General features: G+C 44.0%; 1 protein-coding gene across 6 annotated transcripts; it reads left to right on the forward strand.

The window, feature by feature from the left end:
• The first annotated feature begins 28 nt into the window (after positions 1-28).
• On the forward strand, positions 29-23,086 carry LDAF1 (lipid droplet assembly factor 1). 6 transcript variants are annotated; one of them, XM_008964473.5, is made up of 6 exons: positions 46-480; positions 2,714-3,014; positions 8,576-8,647; positions 12,090-12,258; positions 15,670-15,808; positions 21,944-23,086. In XM_008964473.5, exons 2-6 carry the CDS (start codon positions 2,919-2,921, stop codon positions 22,023-22,025), a joined length of 558 nt encoding a protein of 185 aa, XP_008962721.1. In that variant the 5' UTR covers positions 46-480; positions 2,714-2,918; the 3' UTR covers positions 22,026-23,086. The 6 variants fall into 6 exon arrangements, with proteins under 6 accessions (XP_003812125.1, XP_008962721.1, XP_003812126.1 ...); XM_003812079.6 differs by having other exon boundaries at positions 117-480; positions 2,821-3,014; XM_003812077.5 differs by lacking the exon at positions 8,576-8,647 and having other exon boundaries at positions 29-480; positions 2,821-3,014.
• The last annotated feature ends 632 nt before the right edge of the window (positions 23,087-23,718 follow it).

Consider the following 23,718-nt stretch of genomic DNA (forward strand, 5'->3'; position numbering starts at 1 on the left):
ATCACGTGTGTGTCTTGAGCTCCAGAGACGTTCCAGAGCAGCTGGTTTTGGGCATACAGGAGGGGAAACCCTGACACCCTTGGAAAACTCATTCTAGGCTGCCAGTCTGCCTGTCTTGAAGGTGGTCTGAGCTTTCTCACTCCAAGCCAGTCGTGTGGGAAGGGACACTCTCTGAGCCTCAGTTTTCTCATCTGTCAACCTCTCTGGGCTTGTTCCAGTGGCTCCGAAAGCCAGTGGGAGCGAGCGCGCTTTGCAAAGCCCTGGGCGCGGGGCCTTGGCGCGCCTTTGCCGGATCCTTCCGGCCACGGGCGGGGCGAGCCCAGAGGAGAAGAGCCGAGGGGCGGTGCCCGGGCCAGGGGGCGGAGGCAGGCGGCTCTGGCTCCCTCTCGGGACGCTCTTTCCTTCTTCCTCTTGTTCCTCCTCCTGCCTCTCTTCGCTTCGCCTGCAAACGCGGTGGGGCTGCTCGGCGGTCAGGAGCAGGTGAGAGCTCGGAGCTTGGGGGTGGGGGTCCGGGTGCCCCGGGTGACTAGACCCCTCTCTCTGGGCGGGGACAGAGGAGGAGCGCGGGGGCGACGGCGTGAGCGCGCTATCGGGGTCCCACGCCCGTAGCTTTCTGCCCCGGGATTAGTGTAAGGGGCTTCTCCTGCTTGTGAGTCGCCGGGACGGGGCTGGGAGCGCACGAGGAGACACGATTCCGCCCCACCCCTAAATGCACACTCACCCCGCCACCCCCCAACACACACACACATACACACACACACTACCACTAGATTAGGTAAAATGGTAGCTAGCACCACCACACCCCGAGACTGTGCCCCTTTCTGGGGAACCTGGGGAAGACGTCGAGGCAAACCTCCCTAGGATTATTGAAAACGGGCGCCCTCCTCACCACCCAGCACCTCTTCTCCACCGAGGTCCCCTTCCCCATCGCTGCAGAGAGATCTGCAAGTATCAAAGGGGGCTTCTTTACCCCCAAATTAATAACAAAGTACTCGACTCCCCTCTGAGTTCCCATTATTCAGCCTCTGTGCCTTCTGGGACGCGGACCCCCTCTCCACCTGCATTTCACTCCTTTCCTCCTCTCCTTGGGTCTCCCTGGCTTTTGAACGCTGAAAGGCTGGGCCCGGATGGGGAGGGGCGGCCAGTGTGAGCTCCAGGCGCCCTGTAGCTCCCATCCCCCAACCAGAGATGTGACCCCTCCTCCCAGCTGGAACTTTCGAGGTAGCCATTTGCCCCTGGAGGTTCGGGGGTGGGAGGGCCAGGAGATTTATTTGGAGCCTTGGAAGGGGAGAGAGTTGGCTGGTGTTGGCCTGGCCCAGTCCCCCAGGCGTGAAGAAGGCGGGGCACTCCTTGGCCGCGCCGTGTTCTCGCTTTCCCTTCTCGGGAGATAGCTCCGTGCCTGGGGAGGCCCCTCCGAGGAGTGAGTGACCAGGGGGTCTGGGAATTGGTGACCAGGTAGACGCATTTGAAGGCTGTGGCCGATGGCATTCGCCCCACGCACTCTCTCATCGGACTCCCCAAACCGGTCTGGGTGGCACTTGAGGCTCCCAGGCCAAAGGAGACCTGTAAGGGGAACTCCGCTTGTTTTTGCTTGCTGCAGAGATGAGATTATGGGAACTGAGTGCTGGGAACATCCCAAGTTCAAGATCTACGCCAGAGGCAGCTTCAAAGAGAGAATGTGGGGTGGTGGGATTAGTCCCCTCCTCAACTTTCCCCTCCAAAGGGTTTCTTGTTTTACAAAAGGAAAGTAGCGGAGGATGTCTAGCTGGGATGATTAAAATGTGCTTTAATTTGCATACTAGACCCCGTACAGCTTAGTAGTAGATAAAATTACCCCCTATATGATAAATAAATGTGAGGATCTCTCAATTAATTTTGGCCACGTGGACACAATCTTTTAAGCATTTGTACTGTAGGTCAGGAGGTCAGTTTAAAGGGAGAAATGGAAAAGATATCTCTGTGTCCAGCCAGTTCTGGGAAAAATAAAATAATAATGATTTTTTTTTATATTTGAAAACTCAACAAGGGTTAAAAAATATATCTAATTTAACCAATTGCCTTTATTAAAAATAAGTAAAAATTGTATGAGATTGGGACACCCCTCAAAATTCCAGGCAGTTTAGTTAGAGTATAATTATTGTGGTGAGGTCTGCCCCCGAGGTGCAGTTCTCCTTAGCAGGGATAGACTTACCCACAAGTAAGTAGATGATGATGTATGGAATGATGGAATTGGGAGCCAACCTGTACAGTAATAAAGAAGAGAAACAGGTCAAGGCTACTGTTGTACAAGGAAAGCTTTCTAGGGAGAATAAAAGGCAATGAGATTTGAAATAGTGTATTCAGCTTTCTTGCTTTCTGTATATTTTCAGCATTTTGTCAAGCTAAAAAATAAACATAAGCTGTCAGAGATAATACTATTAACATTTTATCATCTTTTTTTAAAAGTATCATACACATCTTTTCACATCACTAAACAGTCACACTATGATTTTAATGACTGAATTTATCATTATTTAACCAATTTTCTCCTAATGGAAATACAATTAGCTACTTTCCAATGTTTTGCTAGTCATTATATGTTATAAACAGGGATGCAATGCACAGCCTTTTAGTACATTTTGAGATACCTGTTGGATTATTTCCATCATGTTCCTGGAATATAAATTCCTGGACTGAAGTGTGTGCAATCTGAAATTGTTGTGAATATTGCCAGGTTACCCTCCGTCTGCACGCCCACCATCAAGGTATGAGGATGGTAGAAGCTCTCGTCGAACCAGATGGATGAAGACCACTAACGGCTTTTGTTTCCTCTGGTAACAGCAAGAGACAGAGCGACATGAGAGATTAGACTGCAGGCTGCACTGGAGAATTTACTGGTAGGATAATTCATCCCTAAAGAGATTGAAGTGAGCTTCAGAATGGCAAAAGAGGAGCCCCAGAGTATCTCAAGGGACTTGCAGGAACTGCAGAAGAAGCTGTCTCTGCTGATAGACTCCTTCCAGAATAACTCAAAGGTCAGTTTCCCATCACTATGTATAATGGAAAATCCCAATATAACACTAGCGTAAACAAGATAGAAAGTTATTTCTTTCTCCAGTAGAAGGAATTTGGAGGTAAGTCAAGAATCTTTCTGGCTTACCGCCCTGCCATGTCTACGCTGTGACCTTCAAACTCCTTGTCTGAGATGACTGCAAGAGCATCAGCCATTGTATCCATGTTCCAGGCAACAGGATTTGAGGAGGGGGGAAGAGAGAAGTGCAAGCCACCTACAATTTAAGGAGACCTCTGGGAGTCGCACACAATACTTCCAATTACATCCCTTAAGCCAACATTGAGTCATTTGCCACTAATGGCAAATGCAATTCTTTAGCTGGATAAAGAAGTCTGTGCAACAGATATCATCCTTTTTTTGGTTTTGTTTGGTTTTGTTGTGAATTTTGCCCTATCTGTTACCCTGAAAATGAGAGACAAAAGCCTACTTCAAGATTTGAGTTCATTGTTCCACTAGGAATCCAGGTCCGATAGAAATATGATGTGAGACACGTATGTAATTTAGAATTTTTCTAGTAGCCACATGTAAGAAGTAAAAAGAAATAGGTAAAATTAATTTTGGCTGGGCATAGTGGCTCCCGCCTGTGATCCTAGCACTTTGGGAGGCTGAGGTGGGTGGATCACTTGAGATCAGAAGTTCGAGATCAGCCTGGCGAACATGGTAAAACCCCATCTCTACTAAAATTACTAAAATGAGCAGGTGTGGTGGTAAGGCCTGTAGTCCCAGCTACTCGGGAGGCTGAGGCAGGAGAATCACTTGAACCCAGGAGGCGGAGGTTGCAGTGAGCTGAGATTGTGCCACCGCGCTCCAGCCTGGGCGACAGAGCGAGATTCCGTCTCCAAAAAAAAAAAATTATTTTTAGTAATGTTTTTATTCAACCTAAGATATCAAAAATATTTCAACATGTAATCATTTATACAAAATTATTAATGAAAAAAGATTCTTGAAACATTGTACCTTCTTTTTTGAACTCCCTCTTCAAAACCCCCCGTGCGCATATTTTACACTTCTAGCACATTTCAATTCGAGTTAGCCACTTTTTAGGTATTCAGTGGCCACTCAGTGGCAATGGGACTTCAGATAGCATATGTTTTCTTGCATATTTATCCTTATTGCTTTCTTCTATATGTCTTTGAGCATTTTGTCAGGGAAAAGAAAACAGCTTTCAGAGATAATACTGTTAACATTTTGTATGTCATTCTAGACCTTTTTTCTATGCAATATACCTATAAAAATACATATGTATATGTAACAAAATGAACTATTTTGTGGTGTATTTTTTTTTGTATTGGATAGCACAGCGGGTCTACTCGAAGAGATGCTTGTTTGCAATCTACAACAATAAATTCTGGACTTGCTCCAGAATTTATTTGGCACTCTTTGTGGATTTACCAAGCTATTTTTAAATTGGACAAGCAGCTTTCTCGCCAGCTGGCGGGGACTCTTGTTATTAAAAGTTAGCTCAGTAAGAAGGGTCCTCCTGCCTGTTCCACATTTACAGCTGATTCTCATTAACCATGGTAGTTACGTTCTATAAAGTTACTGCAGACACTGAATTAGCACATACCAAACCATCGCTCCTAGGGGAAATACAGGATTCAGTTGCTGTGAGCCTCTGTTCACAACATTTTTGTCAACTGATCAGTACATAACCTCGTTTTATGTGTATTTCTGTTTAAAGACATGTTAATATATATTGTTGATCATTAACATTGAACTCAGGGCCAACAACAGTACTATGACTCATGTCTTAAACAAAGCTAATCACACACATGTATTTTCTGCATAAGGCACATCACAGCCTTCTCATGCTTAGAAACGCTAGAGAACACTTCAGCACTACACTTGGGGACCATTTTCAACAGTAAAATCACCAAACTAAAGCATAAACGTGGCACTAAATAGACCACAGTGACACTTGTTTAAAGGACGAAACAGGAAGGCTCGGTGTTACCTTGCTTGACCTCAGCTGGGAATGTACGTGGCAGGTGACTCCACTTTTTGCTGTTGTGGACGTGTCCACTAATGACCTCAAAAGCACTGCAGGCCAGGCGTGGTAGCTCACACCTGTAATCCTAGTACTTTGGGAGGCCGAGGCGGGTGGATCCCTTGAGCCAGAAGTTCAAGACCAGCCTGGCCAACATGATGAAACCCCTTCTCTACGAAAAATACAAAAATTAGCTGGGTGTGGTGGTGTGCGCCTGTAATCCTAGCCTCTTGGGAGGCTGAGGCACGAGAATCGCTTGAACCTAGGAGGTGAAGGTTGAAGGGAGCCAAGATCACACCACTGTACTCCAGCCTGGGTGACAGAGCAAGACTCTATCTCAGACAAAACAAAACAAAACAAAAAGCACTGCCAGTATTCATTTTGAGGTTACAAATAAATTTCAGTGAGGAGGCAAATTTACAAATATGGAATCATGAGTAATAAGGATTGACTGCATATTTCTTGGCACTGACTGTATGCCAAGCACTGCACTAGGCATTCACCCTGGCCCTGTCTGAACTTAGTTAATAGTCACGTTCACCTGCCTTTTTTGTTTGTTTGTTTGTTTTTGTATTTTTAGTAGAGACGGGGTTTCTCACCATTTTGGCCACGCTGATCTCCAACTCCTGACCTCAGGCAATCCACCCACTTCGGCCTCCCAAAGTGCTGGGATTATAGGCGTGAGCCACCGCGCCTGGCCACCAGTGGTTGTAAATGGTCCTGACCCTTCGCCCTTCTCCTGGTAGGAAGAGATAATGAATCATTGATTGTTTTTTGCATTCTGATACCAGGGAATTTGCCTGGCTCCTGAATCATCCAAGTTTCAGTCTTCATGTTCTCAAATACTGGCCACTTTGTCCCTACTTTAGAAGCCAACCGCCTTTGTCTGACCTTGGGCAAGTCACTTAGGCTCACTGAATTTCCATCTCCTTTTTAAAAAATTTTTATTTTTTTTTATTGAGACAGAGTCTCACTCTGTCTTCCAGGCTGGAGTATAGTGGTGTGATCATGGCTTACTGTAGCCTCGAACTTCTGGTCTCAAGCAACACCTCCAGCCTCAGCCTCCTGAGTAGCTGGGACTACAGGTGCACACCAGCATACTCAGCTAATGTTTTATTTTATTTTTTGGAGAGACAGGGTCTCTCACTGTGTTGCCCAGGCTGGTCTCAAACTCTTGGCCTCAAGCAGTCCTCCTGCCTTGGCCTCCTGAAGTGCTGGGATTACAGAAGTGAGCCACCATGCCCAGCTGCCATCTCCTCTTTTCTAAAATGAGCAATGTCAGGCTCAGAGGTTTGTTATGAAGATTATCTGAGATGCTGTTTGAAGCTTTAGCACAGAGCGTGGCGCGTAATGTTGTCAGTCTGTCTCAGCCTGGCCTTCCTGGGCTCTGCAGTGCTGCACTGTGCTTACAGAGCCTAGATTGGGTAACCTGTGTCTACCTCCAGGCTGGTGATGGAAAATCACAGTGCATGTTACTGAATAATAACCTCTCCCACTTTCCATCTTTCCATTGCATCCCCCTCTGTTGCCATGAGAATGAAATGTTAATTGCTACGTTCTACCCCCCTGAGTTTAAATAGTGTTAGGTCGTTCTTTTTTACCTACCTCATAGCATTGTAGGAAGAAATAAATGAGGAAATAACACGGGAGGTGCTTAAAGCAGTGCCCAGCACCTGAGTGTTTAATGAATGTTCTCTGTTATTATTAGGTGTGGTTGAATCGTGTCCTCCCCTCCTGGGACAGACTGGCTGGAGCTCAGCTGTACTTCCTGGGAGAAGACAATTTCTGGGTTTAATCATCTGAATCTTGGTCTCTTTGCATATCTAAATGACTTTCTCTTTGATTATAGAGCCCAGACTCGGAAAAGACTAAGAATGGCGGGGCATGGTGGCTGATGCTTATAATCCTAGCACTTCGGGAGGCCGAGGCGGGCAGATCACTTGAGGTCAGGAGTTCGAGACTAGCCTGGCCAACATGGTGAAACCCCATCTCTACTAAAAAATATAAATATTAGCTGGAAATCGCCTGAACCTGGGAAGCGGAAGTTGCAGTGAGCCGAGATCATGCCATTGCACTCTAGCCTGGGCAATAGAGTGAGATTCCATCTCAAAAAAACAAAAGGCTAAGAAAAAGGTGGATTCCTTAAGGACTGAAGTGGAACAGTCTTGCCTGTTTCCTTTTATATCCCTGTGCCATACTGTCCCTAAGTCCTGTGTATTCCTTCTTTTGTCATTCCACTTTCATACCCATCTACCCCTCCCCCTTCTCTTCCCTCTCTGCCATCAGCCTGGACTTGACCACAGTATATCTTGCCTGATTTCCTGCAAATCTTTCTCCCTGCCTCTTGCACATGATTGCTAGGTTCATATTTCTTAAATCATTCCTTTAATCATGTCATAGTTCTGCTCAAATGACAGCAGTTTGTTCCCTGTTTTTTTTTCCAGATGAAATTTAAATGAGTGCTGTCTAGCAGAAATATTATGTGAGCCACATATATAATTTTAAGTTTTTTAATAATTACATTAAAAACAAAAAGAAACAAATGAGATTAATTTTATTTATTTATTTATCTTGAGATGGAGTCTTGCTCTGTCGCCCAGGCTGGAGTACAGTGGCGTGATCTCGGCTCACTGCAACCTCTGACTCCCGGGTTCAAGTGATTCTTCCGCCTCAGCCTCCCAAGTAGCTAGGATTACAGGCATGCACCACTCTGCCTGACTAATTTTTTTGTATTTTTACTAGAGACGGGGTTTCACCGTGTTGACCAAGCTGGTCTTAAACTCCAGATCTTAAGTAATCTGCCCACCTCAGCCTCCCAAAGTGCTGGGATTACAGGCGTGAGCCACCGTGCCCAGCCAGAGATTAATTTTAATAATATATTCTTAATTTAACACAATATATCCAAAACACTATAATTTCAACAGGTAATATAAAAAAGTATTAATGAGATATTTTGCATTGTTTTTTTCATACACTTAAAGCACATCTCAATTCCGATGCCAAATTTTCATTGGAAATATTTAATCTCTATTCAGATTTTATAAAACTTACAATTCAGCGAAATAGATTCACATACCCAACCTATTGAAAACATACTTAAAATTTTTCCAACAACTGAATCAAGTCTCAGCTTTAAAATTTAAATTAAATTAAATTGGAAATCCAGGCCATCAGTCACAGGAGGAGCATTTCAAGTGCTGAATGGCGCAGGTGGCCTGTGATGGACAGCCCGGGGATAAGCTAGCAAGCCCAGCGTCGTGGTGTCCCAGCCTCACAAGTTCCTTCCGCTGCACAGCCCTTCCCTCGCTGGCGCAGCATACTCACGGGTGTACTGCTGCCTCCCTTTCCTGGAGAGCCCATCTGCTCTCCCCACTGTGGTTCTTTGGATTGTAAGGATCAGGTGACACAGGGAGCATCAAATAAGGATGCATGTGGATTCGAACTGGAAAGAAGTCAGGACCTGAGACAGCACAAGGGACCAGCCTACATTCTGTGTGGTGACTCCCACGGCTCCTCCGCCTCTCTTTCTCTTTCAGCTGCCCAAACACAGCAGGATCTCACTGGACTCTGATGATGGAGTGTCCAGGCTGGGCAGTGCTGGCTCCAAGGTGATTCCTGCTACAGTCATCTCTGGCTAGAGAAGCAGAATAGCAAGCTCTTTGGTGGCTTTTGTCAGAATGGTGGGGTAGCAGGAGGCAGTGAGGTCAGCGGGCATTATGCCGTCCTGTGGCCTGGCAGGGAGTGAAATTGGCCATGCCTCGAGAGTAATCCTTAGGAGACCACGCTGAAGCCCAAGACCAACGGCTGTGGCTTCTTGGCATGGCCTCTTTTATTTAAGCAGGGTGCAGCTTGCACTTTAGCTCCTTCAGCACGAACCACAAACCCCTCCTGCCTTCCAACTCACCCTGAAAATCCCACTGTTTAAACCACTTGGGTAAACTCTTCTTCCTAGGAGGCACATGTGTTTTGGGGACCTGAATTATGTCTTCTTTTCATCTGTTGGCCTGCAAGGCCGTAGGGATGAGGCTCAGGAAGGACCAGTTATGATGGAAGGAGGTTCTGGAATAATGGTTCCTTTCAAGTGAACAGGATCTAGAATACCAGTACTGAGGAGAGAGAAGGCGTGGAGCCTAAGGAGGAGAGGGGGAAACCCATCTTTGTGGATTTGCCTATGGCCAGCTCTGCATTAAAGCAGTCTCCCTCCATTGAGTCAGATCCAAAATTCCTTTTGCCTGGTGAAGGAAAATAAACTATTAACACAACATAAACTTGCATTAGTCACAGGCTGTGGCCAACTATGGTAACCAGGTTGATGACATAAAAGCATTTTTACTTGATGTGGTGGCAGCTGTTGCAAGCATTGGACATTCTGAGTCCAAGACCTTAGCTTTTTTTTTTGAAAAGGAGACTTGCAGTGGGGCGCGGTATCCCACGCCTGTAATCTCAGCACTTTGGGAGGCCAAGGCGGGTGGATCGCCTGAGGTCAGGAATTCGAGACCAGCCTGGCCAATATAGTGAAACCTTGTCTCTACTAAAAATACAAAACTTAGCTGGGCGTGGTGGGGGCGCCCATAATCCCAGCTACTCAGGAGGCTGAGGTGGGAGAATGGCTTGAACCTGGGAGGCAGAGGTTGCAGTGAGCCGAGATCTTGCCATTGCACTCCAGCCTGGGTGACAAGAGCAAAACTCCATCTCAAAAAAAGAAAGAAAAGAAAAGGAGACTTGCTCTGTCATCCAGGCTGGAGTGCAATGGCGCCATCTTGGCTCACTGCAACCTCCGCCTTCCAGGCTCAAGCAATTCTCGTGCCTCAGCCTCCCTAGTAGCTGGGACTACCGGCACGCGCCACCATGCCTGGCTGATTTTTGTATCTTTAAAAGAGACGGGGTTTCACCATGTTAGCCAGGCTGTTCTTGAACTCCTGACCTCAGGTGATCCGCCTGCCTCCACCTCCCAAAGTGCTGGGATTACAGGTATGAGCCACCATGCTGGCCAGGCCTTAGCTTTTAATGCTGAGATTTTGCCACTTGGAGGCTGTGCGACTCTAGACAAGTGATTAGCTTTTAATGCTGAGCTTAGTTTTTAATAGACAAGTGATTAACTTTTAATGCTTAATAATAGACAAGTGATTAGCTTTTAATGCTTAATAATGCTTTTAATAATAATGCTTTTAATAATTATAATATAATATAATAAATAATATAATACATATTATAATTATATACATATTATATAAATATTATATATAAGATAATATTTATATAATATATAATGCTATATGAATATTGATAACTAATAGTATAATCTAATATAATTATACAATATTATAATTATAATGATTTTTATATTACATTACAATTATATTTTTATATATAATTATGTATAAAAAATATAATTATATTATAATTATATTTATTATATTTATAATCATAATTTATAATTTATATTATATATTTATATTATTTGTATATTTATATTTATTATAATTATAATTATAATTTATAATTTATATTATATATATATTATATATTTATATTTATTTATATTTATATATTTAAATATTATTTATATTTATTTATAGTATATATAATTATATAATATATTATATAAAATATAATATAAACATTATATTATAATGTGCTTTTAGTAGTAATAATACTTTTAATAATAATAGACAAGTGATTAGCTTTTAATGCTAATCACTTTAATAATGCTTTTAATAATAATAATGCTTTTAATGCTTAATAATAGACAAGCGATTAGCTTTTAATGCTGAGATTTTGCAACTTGGAGGCTGTGCGACTCTAGACAAGTGATTTAGTTCATTGCTTCTCAAACTTTAATGTGTATGCACGACACCTGGGGAATCTTGTTTAAAAGGCAGTCTGATTCATCAGGGCCTGAGATTCTGCATTTCCTTTTTTTTTCCCCTTTTTCTGGAGACAAGATCTCCCTCTGTTGCCCAGGCTGGAATGCAGTGGTGCAATCCATAGTTCACTGCAGCCTCAAATTCCTGGGCTCCAGTGATCCTCCCACCTCAGCCTCCCAAGTAGCTAGGACTGTGGGTATGTGCTGCTATGCCAAGCTAGTTTTTAAATTTTTTGTAGAGATGGAATCTTGCTCTGTTGCCCAGGCTGGTCTCAAACTCCTGGCCTCAAGCGATCTTCCTGCCTCGACTTCCCATAATGCTGGGATTACAGGTGTGAGCCACCACGCCCAGCCAGATTCTGTATTTCTAACAAACTCCTAGGTGATCCAAGTAGCTAAGCCTATTTGTGTCTGAGTGGCTTCAACTCTGAGAACCTCAGCTGTAAAGTAGGAGGCAGATGGTATGTACCTTACATCAATGCACCTGTATGTCGAAGAGGTCTTCTCAAGAGTGTGTTTGGCAGGAGAGCCATGACTGGGTCTTTCCTCCTTTCACAAGGCTTAACCTTGGGTGGGGACCTCAGACTTGCCACCTGTCCACAGCTGCCTAAGATAGCTGCCTGGGTGACTCATGTCTTGGGAGAAGTCTTGTTATAGTGACTTTTTTTTTTTTTTTTTGAGACAGAGTTTCGCTCTTGTTATTCTTATTATCATTTTTGAGATGGAGTCTTGCTCTGTCTCCCAGGCTGGCGTGCAATGGTGTGACCTTGGCTCACTGCAACCTCTGCCTCCCAGGCTGGCGTGCAATGGTGTGACCTTGTCTCACTGCAACCTCTGCCTCCCAGGTTCAAGCGATTCTCCTGCCTCAGCCTCCCAAGTAGCTAGGATTACAGGCACACACCACCATGCCTGGCTAATTTTGTATTTTTAGTAGAGACGGGGGTTTCACCATGTTGGTCAGGCTGGTCTCGAACTCCCAACCTCAGGTGATCCGCTCGCCTTGGCCTCCCAAAGTGTTGGGATTACAGACATGAGCCACTGCACCCAGCCTGTAGTGACTTGTTAATGCATAAGCCTTCTGGCTTTACGACCTCTGCCTTGTAATTCCCACAGCTTGGGCAGATTCATTCAACCTGCGGTTCCGATGTGTTACTTAACCCTGGCTCTTTGTCCTTTGCCTACAGGTGGTGGCCTTTATGAAGTCTCCAGTGGGTCAGTACTTGGACAGCCATCCGTTTCTGGCCTTCACCTTGCTGGTGTTCATTGTCATGTCGGCCGTTCCTGTTGGATTCTTCCTGCTCATCGTGGTGCTTACCACCCTGGCTGCTCTGCTGGGGGTCATAATATTGGAAGGTAGCCTGTTCTGTCATTCACCCCTTTGGAAAATAATTCAATTGGGAGAAAAATACTTTTGGGGCCATTTAAAAATTTTTTTAAGGGGCGGGGTCTTGTTGTGTTGCCCAGGCTGGTCTCAAACTCCTGGGCTCAAGTGATCCTCCCACCTCGGCCTGCCAAAGTGCTGGGATTATGGCCATGGGCTACCATGCCTGGTTGTCTGCTATTCTTGTCAAAATCACATCAAGCAAGGCAACTTATCAGAGTAGGTAAAACATAGACTCTGGAGCCTGCATTCAAATCCCACCTCCACCACTGTGATTTGGGGCAAGTGGTTTACCTCTCTGAGCCTCAAATTCTTAATATGCAAAATGCAGATATAATAATACAATCTCAAAAGGTTGTTGCGAAGATTGAAACTTATGGCTCCATGAAGTCCTTAGCACAATACACAATACATGTGACAGAGTAGCTTCTCAATGAATGCTAGCTATTATTATTAAGCAGAGAGGCCGTTCATTCCACAGTGAGTTATTGGGCACCTACTGCATGCCAGATGCCTCGCTAGGTACTGGAGACCACCTTCATCCTTTCTCCTGAAGTTCCACTACCAACAGTAAACTTCTCCCTGTATTCCTAAGTTAAAATTACTGGGAAAGCAAATCTGATTTGCTCACTTTGTCTTTTCAAATCAGATCACACACCCCAGGCAAGTGGCCAAAGAGATGGTGGCCAGTGGGTCAGGTGATCACTTCTGGTCCATTCCGTGGCTTCCCAGAGCTAAGAGCACCCAGGGCTGTTAATTTGCCCCAGGGACAAGGCAGTTTACACTTGAAGGAGAAAGTAGGCATGGTCAGTGGATGAGCCAAATACAGCCTGGCAGAGTGGTTTTTGAGTAAATGTTGATAGATAGATGGGTGAATGCATGAATGAATGGGTGGAGGAATGAATGAGTACCATAAGAAAGGAAATTTATAGAGAAAGGAGAGAGCCATTACATTTTGATGGTACCATGCAAAGCTTTACAGCAGACAAGACTTTAAAGATGTATAACAACTTTGCCTCGGGGTGGGCAAGGAAGGGCCTTTTGGACAGGGGAACGGCATGTGCAAAGCCTCTAGAATAGTGGTTCTTGAACCTGAGTGTATTTAAATCTTTTTTTTTTTCTAGATGGAATCTTACTCTGTCGCCCAGCCTGGAATACAGTGGCATGATCTCAGCTCACTGCAACCTCTGCCACCCAGGTTCAAGAAATTCTCCTGCCTCAGCCTCCCAAGTAGTTGGGATTACAGGCATGCCCCACCATGCCCGACTAATTTTTGTATTTTTGGTAGAGATAGGGTTTCGCCATGTTGGCCAGGATGGTCTTGAGCTCCCGACCTCAAGTGATCTGCCCACCTCGGCCTCCCAAAGTGCTGGGATTACAGGTGTGAGCCACTGCACCCAGCTCCAAGTGTGTATAAATCTTACTTTCTTTATCAAAATACAGACTTTGGATCTTTTGAGACCAGGAGTTCAAGACCACTCTGGGCAACATAGCGAGATTCCCTCCATCTCTTTAAAAAAAAAAAAAAAGAGGCCGGGCACAGTGGCTCATGCCTGTAATCCCAACACTGGGAGGCTGAGGAGGGCAGATCACCGGAGGTCAGGAGTTGGCGACCAGCCTGGCCAACATGGTGAAACCCCATCTCTACTAAAAAGACAAAAAATTAGCCGGGCATGGTGGCGGGCACCTGTATCCCAGCTACTTGGGAGGCTGAGACAGTAGAATCACTTGAGCCTGGGAGGTGGAGGTTGCAGTGAGCCGAGATTGCACCATTGCATTCCAGCCTGGGTGATAAGAGTGAGACTCTGTCTCAAAAAAAAGAAAAGAAAAGAAAAAAGAAAGAAAGAAAGAAAAAAGTGGTGTGTGTCTGTAGTCCCAGCTACTCAGAAGGCTGAGGTGACGGGATCGCTTGAGCCCAGGCAGTTGAGGCTGTAGTGAGCTATGATCGTGCCACTGCACTCCAGCCTGGGCAACAGAGCAAGACTCTGTCTCTTAAAAAAAGAAAAAAGAGAAAGAAAATGCAGACTTCCAGGCCTCATCCAGAGAGTGTTGTTTTAGTAGGTCTGGAGTGGGGTTTAGAAATCTGAATTTTTCACGAGCTTCCTTGATGCACCTGATTCTGATGCAGGTGGTTGGCAGCACACTTTGAAAAACGCTGATCTAAAATTTTGCGAATCTTTATGAACAGGCAGAACACCTGTTGATGTTCTCTTCCTTCCAGCCTTTTCACGGTCCCTCCCTGAAACCATCACTGTGGCTGTGGGAGGAGCACTGGGCTAACTGGCCACTCACAAAGCAAAGGGAAGGATGTCAGCCATACAATACTTGCCATGTTACTTGTTCTTCATGATCTTTTCCTTCTACCTTTTATTCTTTGCCCCCGCACAGGCCCCACATTATGAAAAAATGTATTTTCCTTGCACGTATTAGATGGTAATTCATTAATATTCCTATTCAGAGTGGGAATGGTATATTAAAATGGCATATAAAATGCTCCATAAAAATGACCAATCAGACCTTAAGATTACAATGTGATGGTTTACAGGCTGGATTTTCAAGGATGCCATCAAAAGCTGCATTTAGATTTTGCTTTAGCCTGCATGACCTTTATACCTATAGCTGTAGGTAAGTGTAAATAATGGCATTTATTTTGCACTTTGAGACATTAGAGATAATTTACCTCCCCCAGTACTGCCTTGGCTGACTCCTCGAGGGGATCCCTTTGGAAGTCCATCTCTGACCTTGAGGATAAGGGAATCTCAAACTCCAGCACTTATGGGCAAGACAAAATGAGCAGGCTGGTTGTGGTGGCTCACGCCTGTAATCGCAGCACCTTGGGAGGCCAAGGCAGGTGGATCACTTGAGGTCAGGAGTTCAAGACCAGCCTGGCCAACATAGTGAAACCCCATCTCCTCTAAAAATATAAAAATTAGCTAGGCGTAGTGGCAGGCACCTGTAATCTCAGCTCGTCAGGAGGCTGAAGCCGGGAATCACTTGAACCTGGGAGGCGGAGGTTGCAGTGAGCTGAGATTGCGCCACTGCACTCCAGCCTGGGAGGCAGAGCAAGACTCTGTCTCAAAAAAAAAAAAAAAAAAAAAAAAAGACAAAATGAGCAAAGCGGCCCATGTGTGATGCAGTTTGGGAATTGGGGGGACTGGAGGCAACGGGAGGGCCAGCCAGTTGTTGCCATGGTTTGATGCCCACTCAGGTACCCATATCGCCTCCTTTTTTTAAGTGATGCTAGAAATCTGGGTTTTTGTGGGAAATCTTCTTACTTTAATAATCTGAGTTAGCGGTTGTTATTTTAAACAGACTGACCCAGGGTCTGCCAGTTTTCAACCTGTTTGAGATGAACCCTTCTCCTAACCACGTTCTCCTCCTAGGATTGGTCATCTCTGTGGGTGGCCTCTCACTGCTCTGCATCCTCTGTGGTTTGGGCTTCGTATCACTCGCCATGTCGGGGATGATGATAGCATCTTATGTAGTGGTCTCCAGCCTCATCAGCTGCTGGTTTTCTCCCAGGTAAATACATGTCCATGGAATAATTCATTTTTTTAATCTTTCTACTTTTTTGTTTTTTTTGAGACAAGGCCTCACTCTGTCACTCAGGCTGGAGTGCAGTGGCATGAACATAGCTCGCTACAGCCTCAACCTCCCAGGCTCAAGCAGTTCTCCTGCCTCAGCCTCCCAAGTAGCTGGGGCTACAGGTGCATGCCATCATGCCCGGCTAATTTTAATATTTTTTATTTTTTGTAGAGACAGGGTCTTGCTATGTTGCCCAGGCTGTTCTCTAATTCCTGGGCTCAAGCAATCCTCCTGCCTCCACCTCCCAAAGTCCAGGGACTACAGGCATGAGCCACCACACCTTGCTGAGTAATTTAATCTTTGCCACTTGAGGGGATTTTCACAAATAAAACCATAATCCTAGTTGATGTCCAGAAGGAAACTTGTAAGACCCAGGTGTTTCTCATAGTTCCCCATGTATGCCAGGCATCAGGTGGGAATTTACCATGGAATTTTAAACAAAGCAATTGCTGTCATTTTCCATCAGGTATACACATTTCATTGTCATAGCAACTCTATCAGTATTATTGATTCCTTTTAAAAGATGTCCATTTAATTTACAAATGTCAAATTAGGTGGTTTTCTTTGGCGGGGTGGGGCAGAGAGGCACAGGAGAAAAATGACCCACGAGACATGTCTGTCACCCAAAGCGGTACAGTATGGGAGCCGTGAATCTTCTGTCCCCAAAGTCTGTCAATCCCCTCTGCTCTTGAGAATGTGAGTTTCTCACCAACTGAGTGTGAGCCTCATGTTTGAATATATAGATTTTTTTTCCTACAATATGGCTCTTCAATGCCAGCTACTTCATCTGGGGCCTTGAGTGAAAGAACAGCGATCTACTTAAATGCTGGAGGGAAAAGCCAGCTATGTTGGCATTACTGGGAGACTCTGTGTTTGTCTACAATGTGCCACCCACCTAAGGGATTTTCAAAGGAGATTTATTTTAATGCTTTATTTTTATCCTTTGTGTTGATTTTAGAATCTAAGTCCCAAGTTCATCATACTTCATTTAAGCTCCTGCTAAATTGATGATAGTGCTACTGAGCACTTGCTCTGTGCCAGGGACTCTCTTAAACACTTTTCAGGCCTTATGTCATGTAATCCTTAACAATTTAGCCCCTTTCTATTATAAGGAAAATTAAGCCAAGTCCCTTAAGCTGAGAGTAGCACAGAAGGGACTTAATTCCAGGTGAGTTAATTCCAAAGCCCTCTTAATCAAGATACAAAGTGACTCTCTAAAACAGGAGTTGGCAATTTCTGGAAAGGGCCAGACAGGAAGTATTTAGTAAGTAATATAGTCTCTACTGGAATTTCTGGAAAGGGCCAGATAGTAAGTATTTAGTAAATAATATAGTCTCTACTGCAGTTAGTCAACTCTGTTGCCGTAGCATGAAGGCAGCACAGACCAGGAAGTAAATGCATGGGCATGGCTGTGTTCCAATAAAACTTTATTTACAAAGACAGGCAGCTTGCTGGATTTGGCCAACCATTGCTCTATAAGAACCGATATCCTGAGTTTTGTTTTTCTACAAAACAGCCCTTGAACTCCTTAAGTAAAAGTTTATCCTGTTATTATTCCTATGTTGAAAAATAAAGGGTGAAGTGGGTATAATATAAAATTGCTCAAGGATGGCTCTCATAGGATTGCTTAATTGAATCAACACTGGAGTCATAATCACCTTTTCAAAAATCACTTTGATCACTCTTAGTCTTTTGTTTGTTCATTTGTATTTTACTTATAAAATGGGGTCTTGCTGTGTTGCCCAGGCCATTCTCAAACTCCTGGCTTCAAGCAATCCTCCCCCGTTGGCCTCTCAATGAACTGGAATTATAGGCGTGAGGCACTGACTCACTCCCAAGTCTTAAAAGACGTAAAAGGAGAAATATTGGCCTATTTTGCATATTGAGGGTGATGCTTCTGAAATAAAATTCCTCCCTGCCTCTGAACCCTGCTGTAACAGGGTAAGTTCTTAAAGATTATACCACAGAAAGTAGCAGAATCTGACTCCCTACTTATCAATGAAGAAATTGAAAAACAAATCCAGGATTTGTACTTGATCTCCTTATCTTCCCCTATTGCTGCCAACCAATTGTTTCCACGTGGGCAGAAGTTCTTAAGCTTTTTGTTCTCAAGTCCCATTTTACCTTCTTAAAAATTATTGAGGCAACTGAAGAGATGTTATTTATGTGGTTAATTGTATTAATAGCACTTTGGGAGGCCAAGGAGGGAAGATCACTTGAGGCCAGGGGTTTAAGACCAACCTAGGCAACATGGCAAGACCACATCTCTACAAAAAATGCAAAAATTAGCCAACTGTGGTGGTGCGTGCCTGTAGTCCCAGCTACTCAGGAGGCTGAGATGGGAGGATCATTTGGGCCCAGGAGTTGAAGGCTGCAGTGAGCTGTGATCACACCATTGCACTCCAGCCTGGGCAACAGAGCAAGACCCTGTCTCAAAAAACAAATGAAATGAGCTGAAATATAAAATAAATAACTAACATGACATAAAACTATATGCAATAAAATAAATTAAAATAAACATAACATAAATTACATTAAATCAAATTAAATATTAGCTGGTGCATGCTTGTGGTCCCAGCTACTCAAGAGGCTGAGGAGGGAGGATGGCCTGAGCCTGGGAGGTTGGGGGTGCAGCGAGCTATGATTGTACCACTGCACTCCAGCCTGGGTGACAGAGCTAGACTCTGTCTGGAAAAAAAAAAAAAAAGAATATTAATAATTATTTCTTTTTAAAAAATTTTCTTCCTCATTGTTTCTTGTTCTGAAATAATTATTCTATTAGAAATCATAGCATAAATTTTAAAAATATCTATTCATTTAAAAGGAACAATATTACCTGTTGATATAAATAACAAATTTTAATGAAAAGTAACTATATTTTCCAAAACAAAATGAAATTTGTGAGTGGTATTATTTTACATTTTACAAATCTCTTTCATATCTGCCTTAACAGTTGTCAGCCGGCTTCTCGTTTGTGTGGCTGCATTCATTCTGTTGTGCTATGTTGCTCTGTTTGAAGTATTTGAAGAAGACCCAGCATCACTAACATGCGGTTGGGAGAGGGAGGCAAAGCTTTTTTAAACGATTGTGGATATTCTATGATAGTCCACCAAAACTCCATAAGTGATAGTTTCTTAAAGGTTAGCTGAAATGTGAAATTTTTCTACTCTATTTTATTGAAATCTGCAGGTCTGTGTCACACTTTAAATTGATCTTTATCATGCATGATTTTCTAACTTTACCCATTGGTCAATGGGAGAATATCAATTCATTGAGTCATGCAGATCTTCCAAATATATTTTGAAAAATTGCACTGTTCCCTTGTGAGAGAATGTGAGTGAAAAAGGCATATAATAGGTCATGTTATTGTGAACATGGTTTTCATCTGAGAACCCTTGCATTAGCGAATTCTTTTTTTTTTTTTTTTTTTTGAGACGAGTCTCACTCTCACCCAGGCTGGAGTGCAGTGGCTTGATCTTGGTTCACGCATCCTCTCCCTTCTGGGTTCAAGCAGTTCTTCTGCCTCAGCCTCCCGAGTAGCTGGGATTATAGGTGTGCACCACCATGCATGGCTAATTTTTGTGTTTTTAGTAGAGGTGGGGTTTCACCATGTTGGCCAGGCTGGTCTTGAACTCCTGAGCTCAAGTGATCCACCCACCTCAGCCTCCCAAGATGCTGGGATTATAGGTGTAAGCCACTGTACCCAGCCTGCATTAGTGAATTCTTTATAACTCAAAAAAAGATAACTCCCTCATTAAATGATCGAAAGCATGGAATGGGGGGAAGAGGAGCTATATAATTTATTTCATGATTTAATGGAATTTTGGCCCTAAAACATAAAAGATAATACAGCTTAAATTTTTAAAAAAGAAAAGAAAAAGGAAACAAAACTGTAAGTTTCCCTTACATATGAAACTCAACTAAACAATATTTAGATCAAATACACTGACCTGCTTCCTATGTAGATCAGCTAGCCTCTGAGGGGCAAAACCACACTGCTTGGTTATGGAGACTGCAAGACCTTCCAGGGCCTGCAGCTCAGGAGAAGTAGGGGCCCTGGGCAGCTGTGTTTATTTGTAGAGCCACCAAACTCACTACCCCATATCATAATCTTCCAAACCAGCCTGAGCATAACTAGCTTCCTTACATCTTTACTAAGAAAAGGAAAGACTTCTTTCTTAGTTTTTTGTTATCAGGGAGGAATGGTTTAGGTGGCAAATAATGAAAAAAACCAAAGTAGATACTAGTTTAAACACACAGGGAACTTTTTTTTATTGCTTAATGAAAAACTGGAGACAGCCCAGGGCTGGTGCAGCCGGTGTGGTATCAACATACCAGGCACCTTTTGCCTTCCTGTGTTGCTATCCTTAGCCCATTGGTTTCCTACCTTATGGCCACAAGATAGCTGCTGCAGCTCCACGTGCACCAGCTACCTTCAAGGCAGGATAAAAGGAGAAAAAAATGGAGTCTGACCCTTTTAAAAATGTGAATAAAATATTTCCCAGGACCTCTCACCACTGTACTTCAAAAGACTTCATTGACTAGAACTTTGTCAGATGGCCGCTTGTGTTAGTCTGTTTTTGCATTGCTCTAAAGAAATATCTGAGATTGGGTAGTTTACAAGGAAAAAAGGTTTATGTTGGCTCATGGTTCTGCAGGCCATACAGGAAACATGGTGCTGGCATTTGCTTCTGGTGAGGGCCCAGGAGGCTTCCTATCACAGTGGAAGGTGAAGGGGAGACAGTGTCACATGGTGAGAGCAGGAGCAAGAGAGAGAGGAAGGAGGTGCCACACTCTTTTAAACAACCAGATCTTGCATGAACTCAGGGCAAGAACTCAGTCATTCCCCAAGGATGGCACCAAGCTATTCATGAGGGATCCACCCTCACAACCCAAATACCCCCTACCAGGCCCCACCTCTGACACTGGGGATCACATTTCAACATGAGATTTGGAGGGGACAAACATCCAAAGCATATCCCCACTCTAAGCTGGGAATGTTCAGCTGTGTCATCTTCTGTAGCATAAATTTGTAAGGAGAAGGGTTTGGGAAGTATCTCCTGGTCGGCCACACTCTGGTGTGTGCTGTGGTTCTCCACAGTGGGGTGTCAATGATGGCCAGGCTTTTTGAAATTCAAAGATAAACCATGAATCCAATTGAGTTAATATCAATAGCACTACTTCCTCTCTCACAGCCTTCTGACAGTCACAAGAACTGAAGAAGACAGATTGGTTTCTCTTCCTTTCCCCCCGATATGGTTTGGCTGTGTCCCCACCCAAATCTCATCTTGAATTGTAGCTCCTGTAATCCCTGCATGTTATGGGAGGGACCTGGTGGGAGGTAATTGAATCATGGGGGTGGGTTTTTCCCATGGTTGCTGTTCTCCTGATAGTAGGTCTCACAAGATCTGATGGTTTTATAAAGGGCATTTCCCCTGCACATGCTCTTTTGCCTGCTGCCATGTAAGAAGTGCCTCTGATCTTCCTTTGCCTTCCACCATGATTGTGAGGCCTCCCCAGCCATGTGGAATTGTGAGTCCATGAAACCTCTTTTTCTTTATAAATTACCCAGTCTCAGGTCTTTATTAGCAACATAAGAACGGACTAATACAATCCTCCCCTGAACTCCTTTCCATGGAAGGTGTCAAGAAACTAATTGAAATCAGAAGATATGGTCTGAATCCCTTCCCTGCCATGTTTTTTAGCTGTGTGGTCTTGAACAGGCTGCTTGACTTCTCTGATTTCAGTTTTTGTCCATTGGTAAAATAGACAAAATAGCTACTCTTAATCTACCATTCTCACTGGGTTGTTGTGAGGACACAGATAATTAAGAAAAACATAATAAATATCCAAATTAGAAAATGGAGAAGGGGCCGTAACCCTACTCCTAACCTGGTCATTTTAACCTGTGCCCTCAGTTTCTTCATCTGTATAATGGACATAGGCCTGGTGTGGTTGCAAGAAGCAGCTAAAAATCAGGAAAAAGAACATCATGTATTCAGCTATGCACACTTCCAGCGTTGCTCTTTACTGAGGCCCTAGAGCTAACGATCTCTTCTTGTTATCCGACAGGCAACTGACACAGCAAAACACCAGTTGTGACTTTCTGCCAGCCATGAAGTCTGCAGACTTCGAGGGGCTTTACCAGGAATGAGTGACTGCTCAGAGGCCGGGCTTCTTTTCAAGTACTGCTGGATCATACTCACCCCTTGGGATTATGGCTTAGAAGAAGGGGGCTGGGTAGGCAAGCACTCCTTGGCTGTGTCCTCTCGCTTTTTCACTTACTTGTAGGATCCCGCAGCAGCCAATTTAGGGATTGTGTTGTTCTTGTGTTGGTTCCCATGTAAAGAAGCAGCAGAGAAATGCGATGGTTCAACAGCTCGCCCTGCCCCAAGTATGCAGACTTGACCTTGGCGGGGTCCTGGGCTTCTAGAGTCTAGCCCGTTGACCCCAGAACCTCAGGGCTTATGTGCAATGGTCCCATTGGGAGCAACAGTGATTGTTTATAGTTTTTTGTTTTCAGAAATGAGGGCAGCTGTTAATTTTTTCACTCATGTGAAACAAAATGAAAAAAAAAAATCCAAAACAGAACAAGCCCTTCTGTGGTATTTGCTTTTTATCAGAAAGAACAGCAACATTTGGCCTCTCCAAGTTGGAAAATAGAGTCCAAATGTAACTTTGTGGCCAAGAGTATTTTCAAAAAAGTCTAAAGGTGTAGTTTCCACTGTAACTGTTGAGTACTGTTAAGTACTGTTAATCTTTTACATATTTGCACTTGGTACTGTTGTATTGTTCTAAAGAGCTTGTCCTTTAAGTAATTTCTTTCTTTTTTTTTTTTTTTTTTTTTGCGACGGAGTTTCCCTCTTGTTGCCCAGGCTGGAGTGCAACGGTGCAGTCTCGGCTCACTGCAACCTCCAACTCCCAGGTTCAAGTGAGTCTCGTGCCTCAGCCTCCCAAGTAGCTGGGATTACAGGCACCCGCCACCGTGCCTGGCTAGTTTTTTTTTGTTTTTTTTTTTAGTACAGATGGGGTTTCACCATGTTGGTCAGGCTAGTCTCAAACTCCTGACCTCAGGTGCTCCATCTGCCTTGGCCTCCCAAAGTGCTGGGATTACAGGCGTGAGCCACTGTGCCCAGCCTAAGCCATTTCTTAAAATAAAAATGCTAAAGGACTAGTAAGTAAAAATAAAACTTCCTATGGGATTTCCCAGTGGAATTACTGAGTGGTTTATTTGCGTGGCATTTCATTAAATATTTATTTGGGTGGGCTTTTTTTCTTTACTCTTTTTCCCTTCTGCTCCATACATCAGACCTGCCTATTCCTCTGTCAATTTCATGACTGGTGCTGGGTAATAGGGATTTTTTTAGTTGCTCGCGATAGACACCCAATTCCACATTACTTTAAAAAGAGGGGTGGTAGGAGAAGGATTAGTTTCACTCAACCAAAAAGCCAAGGGGTAGATCTTGAGGTGCTGCTGATTCCAGGGGCTCAGGTGGTGTCATTAAGCATCTCTCACCCCTCATCTCTCAGTATAGCTTTCCTCAGTGTGAGCTGCTTTTGCAGGCAGGCCCGCCACCCCTTTCGGAGGTCCCAGGAGCTCCATCCTGGGCAAGAAAACTGCTTTTTTCCAACAGTATATACAAATATTCTGGGTTTGGCTCTGATTGGATAGACTTGCGTCATGTGAGCGACCCCAGACCAATCATGGTGGCTAGGAGGATGGGATATGCAGATGGGACAGGGCTGGGATGGTGGCCATTCAAGAAACAGGGGAGGCGATAGATCAGCCCACTATTAATATAACTATTAATATTAACAGTTACTGTTTATTGGATGTTTCCTTCATT

This window comes from Pan paniscus, chromosome 18 (assembly GCF_029289425.2).
Source record: "Pan paniscus chromosome 18, NHGRI_mPanPan1-v2.0_pri, whole genome shotgun sequence".
In the NCBI taxonomy this organism is placed as follows: domain Eukaryota; kingdom Metazoa; phylum Chordata; class Mammalia; order Primates; family Hominidae; genus Pan; species Pan paniscus.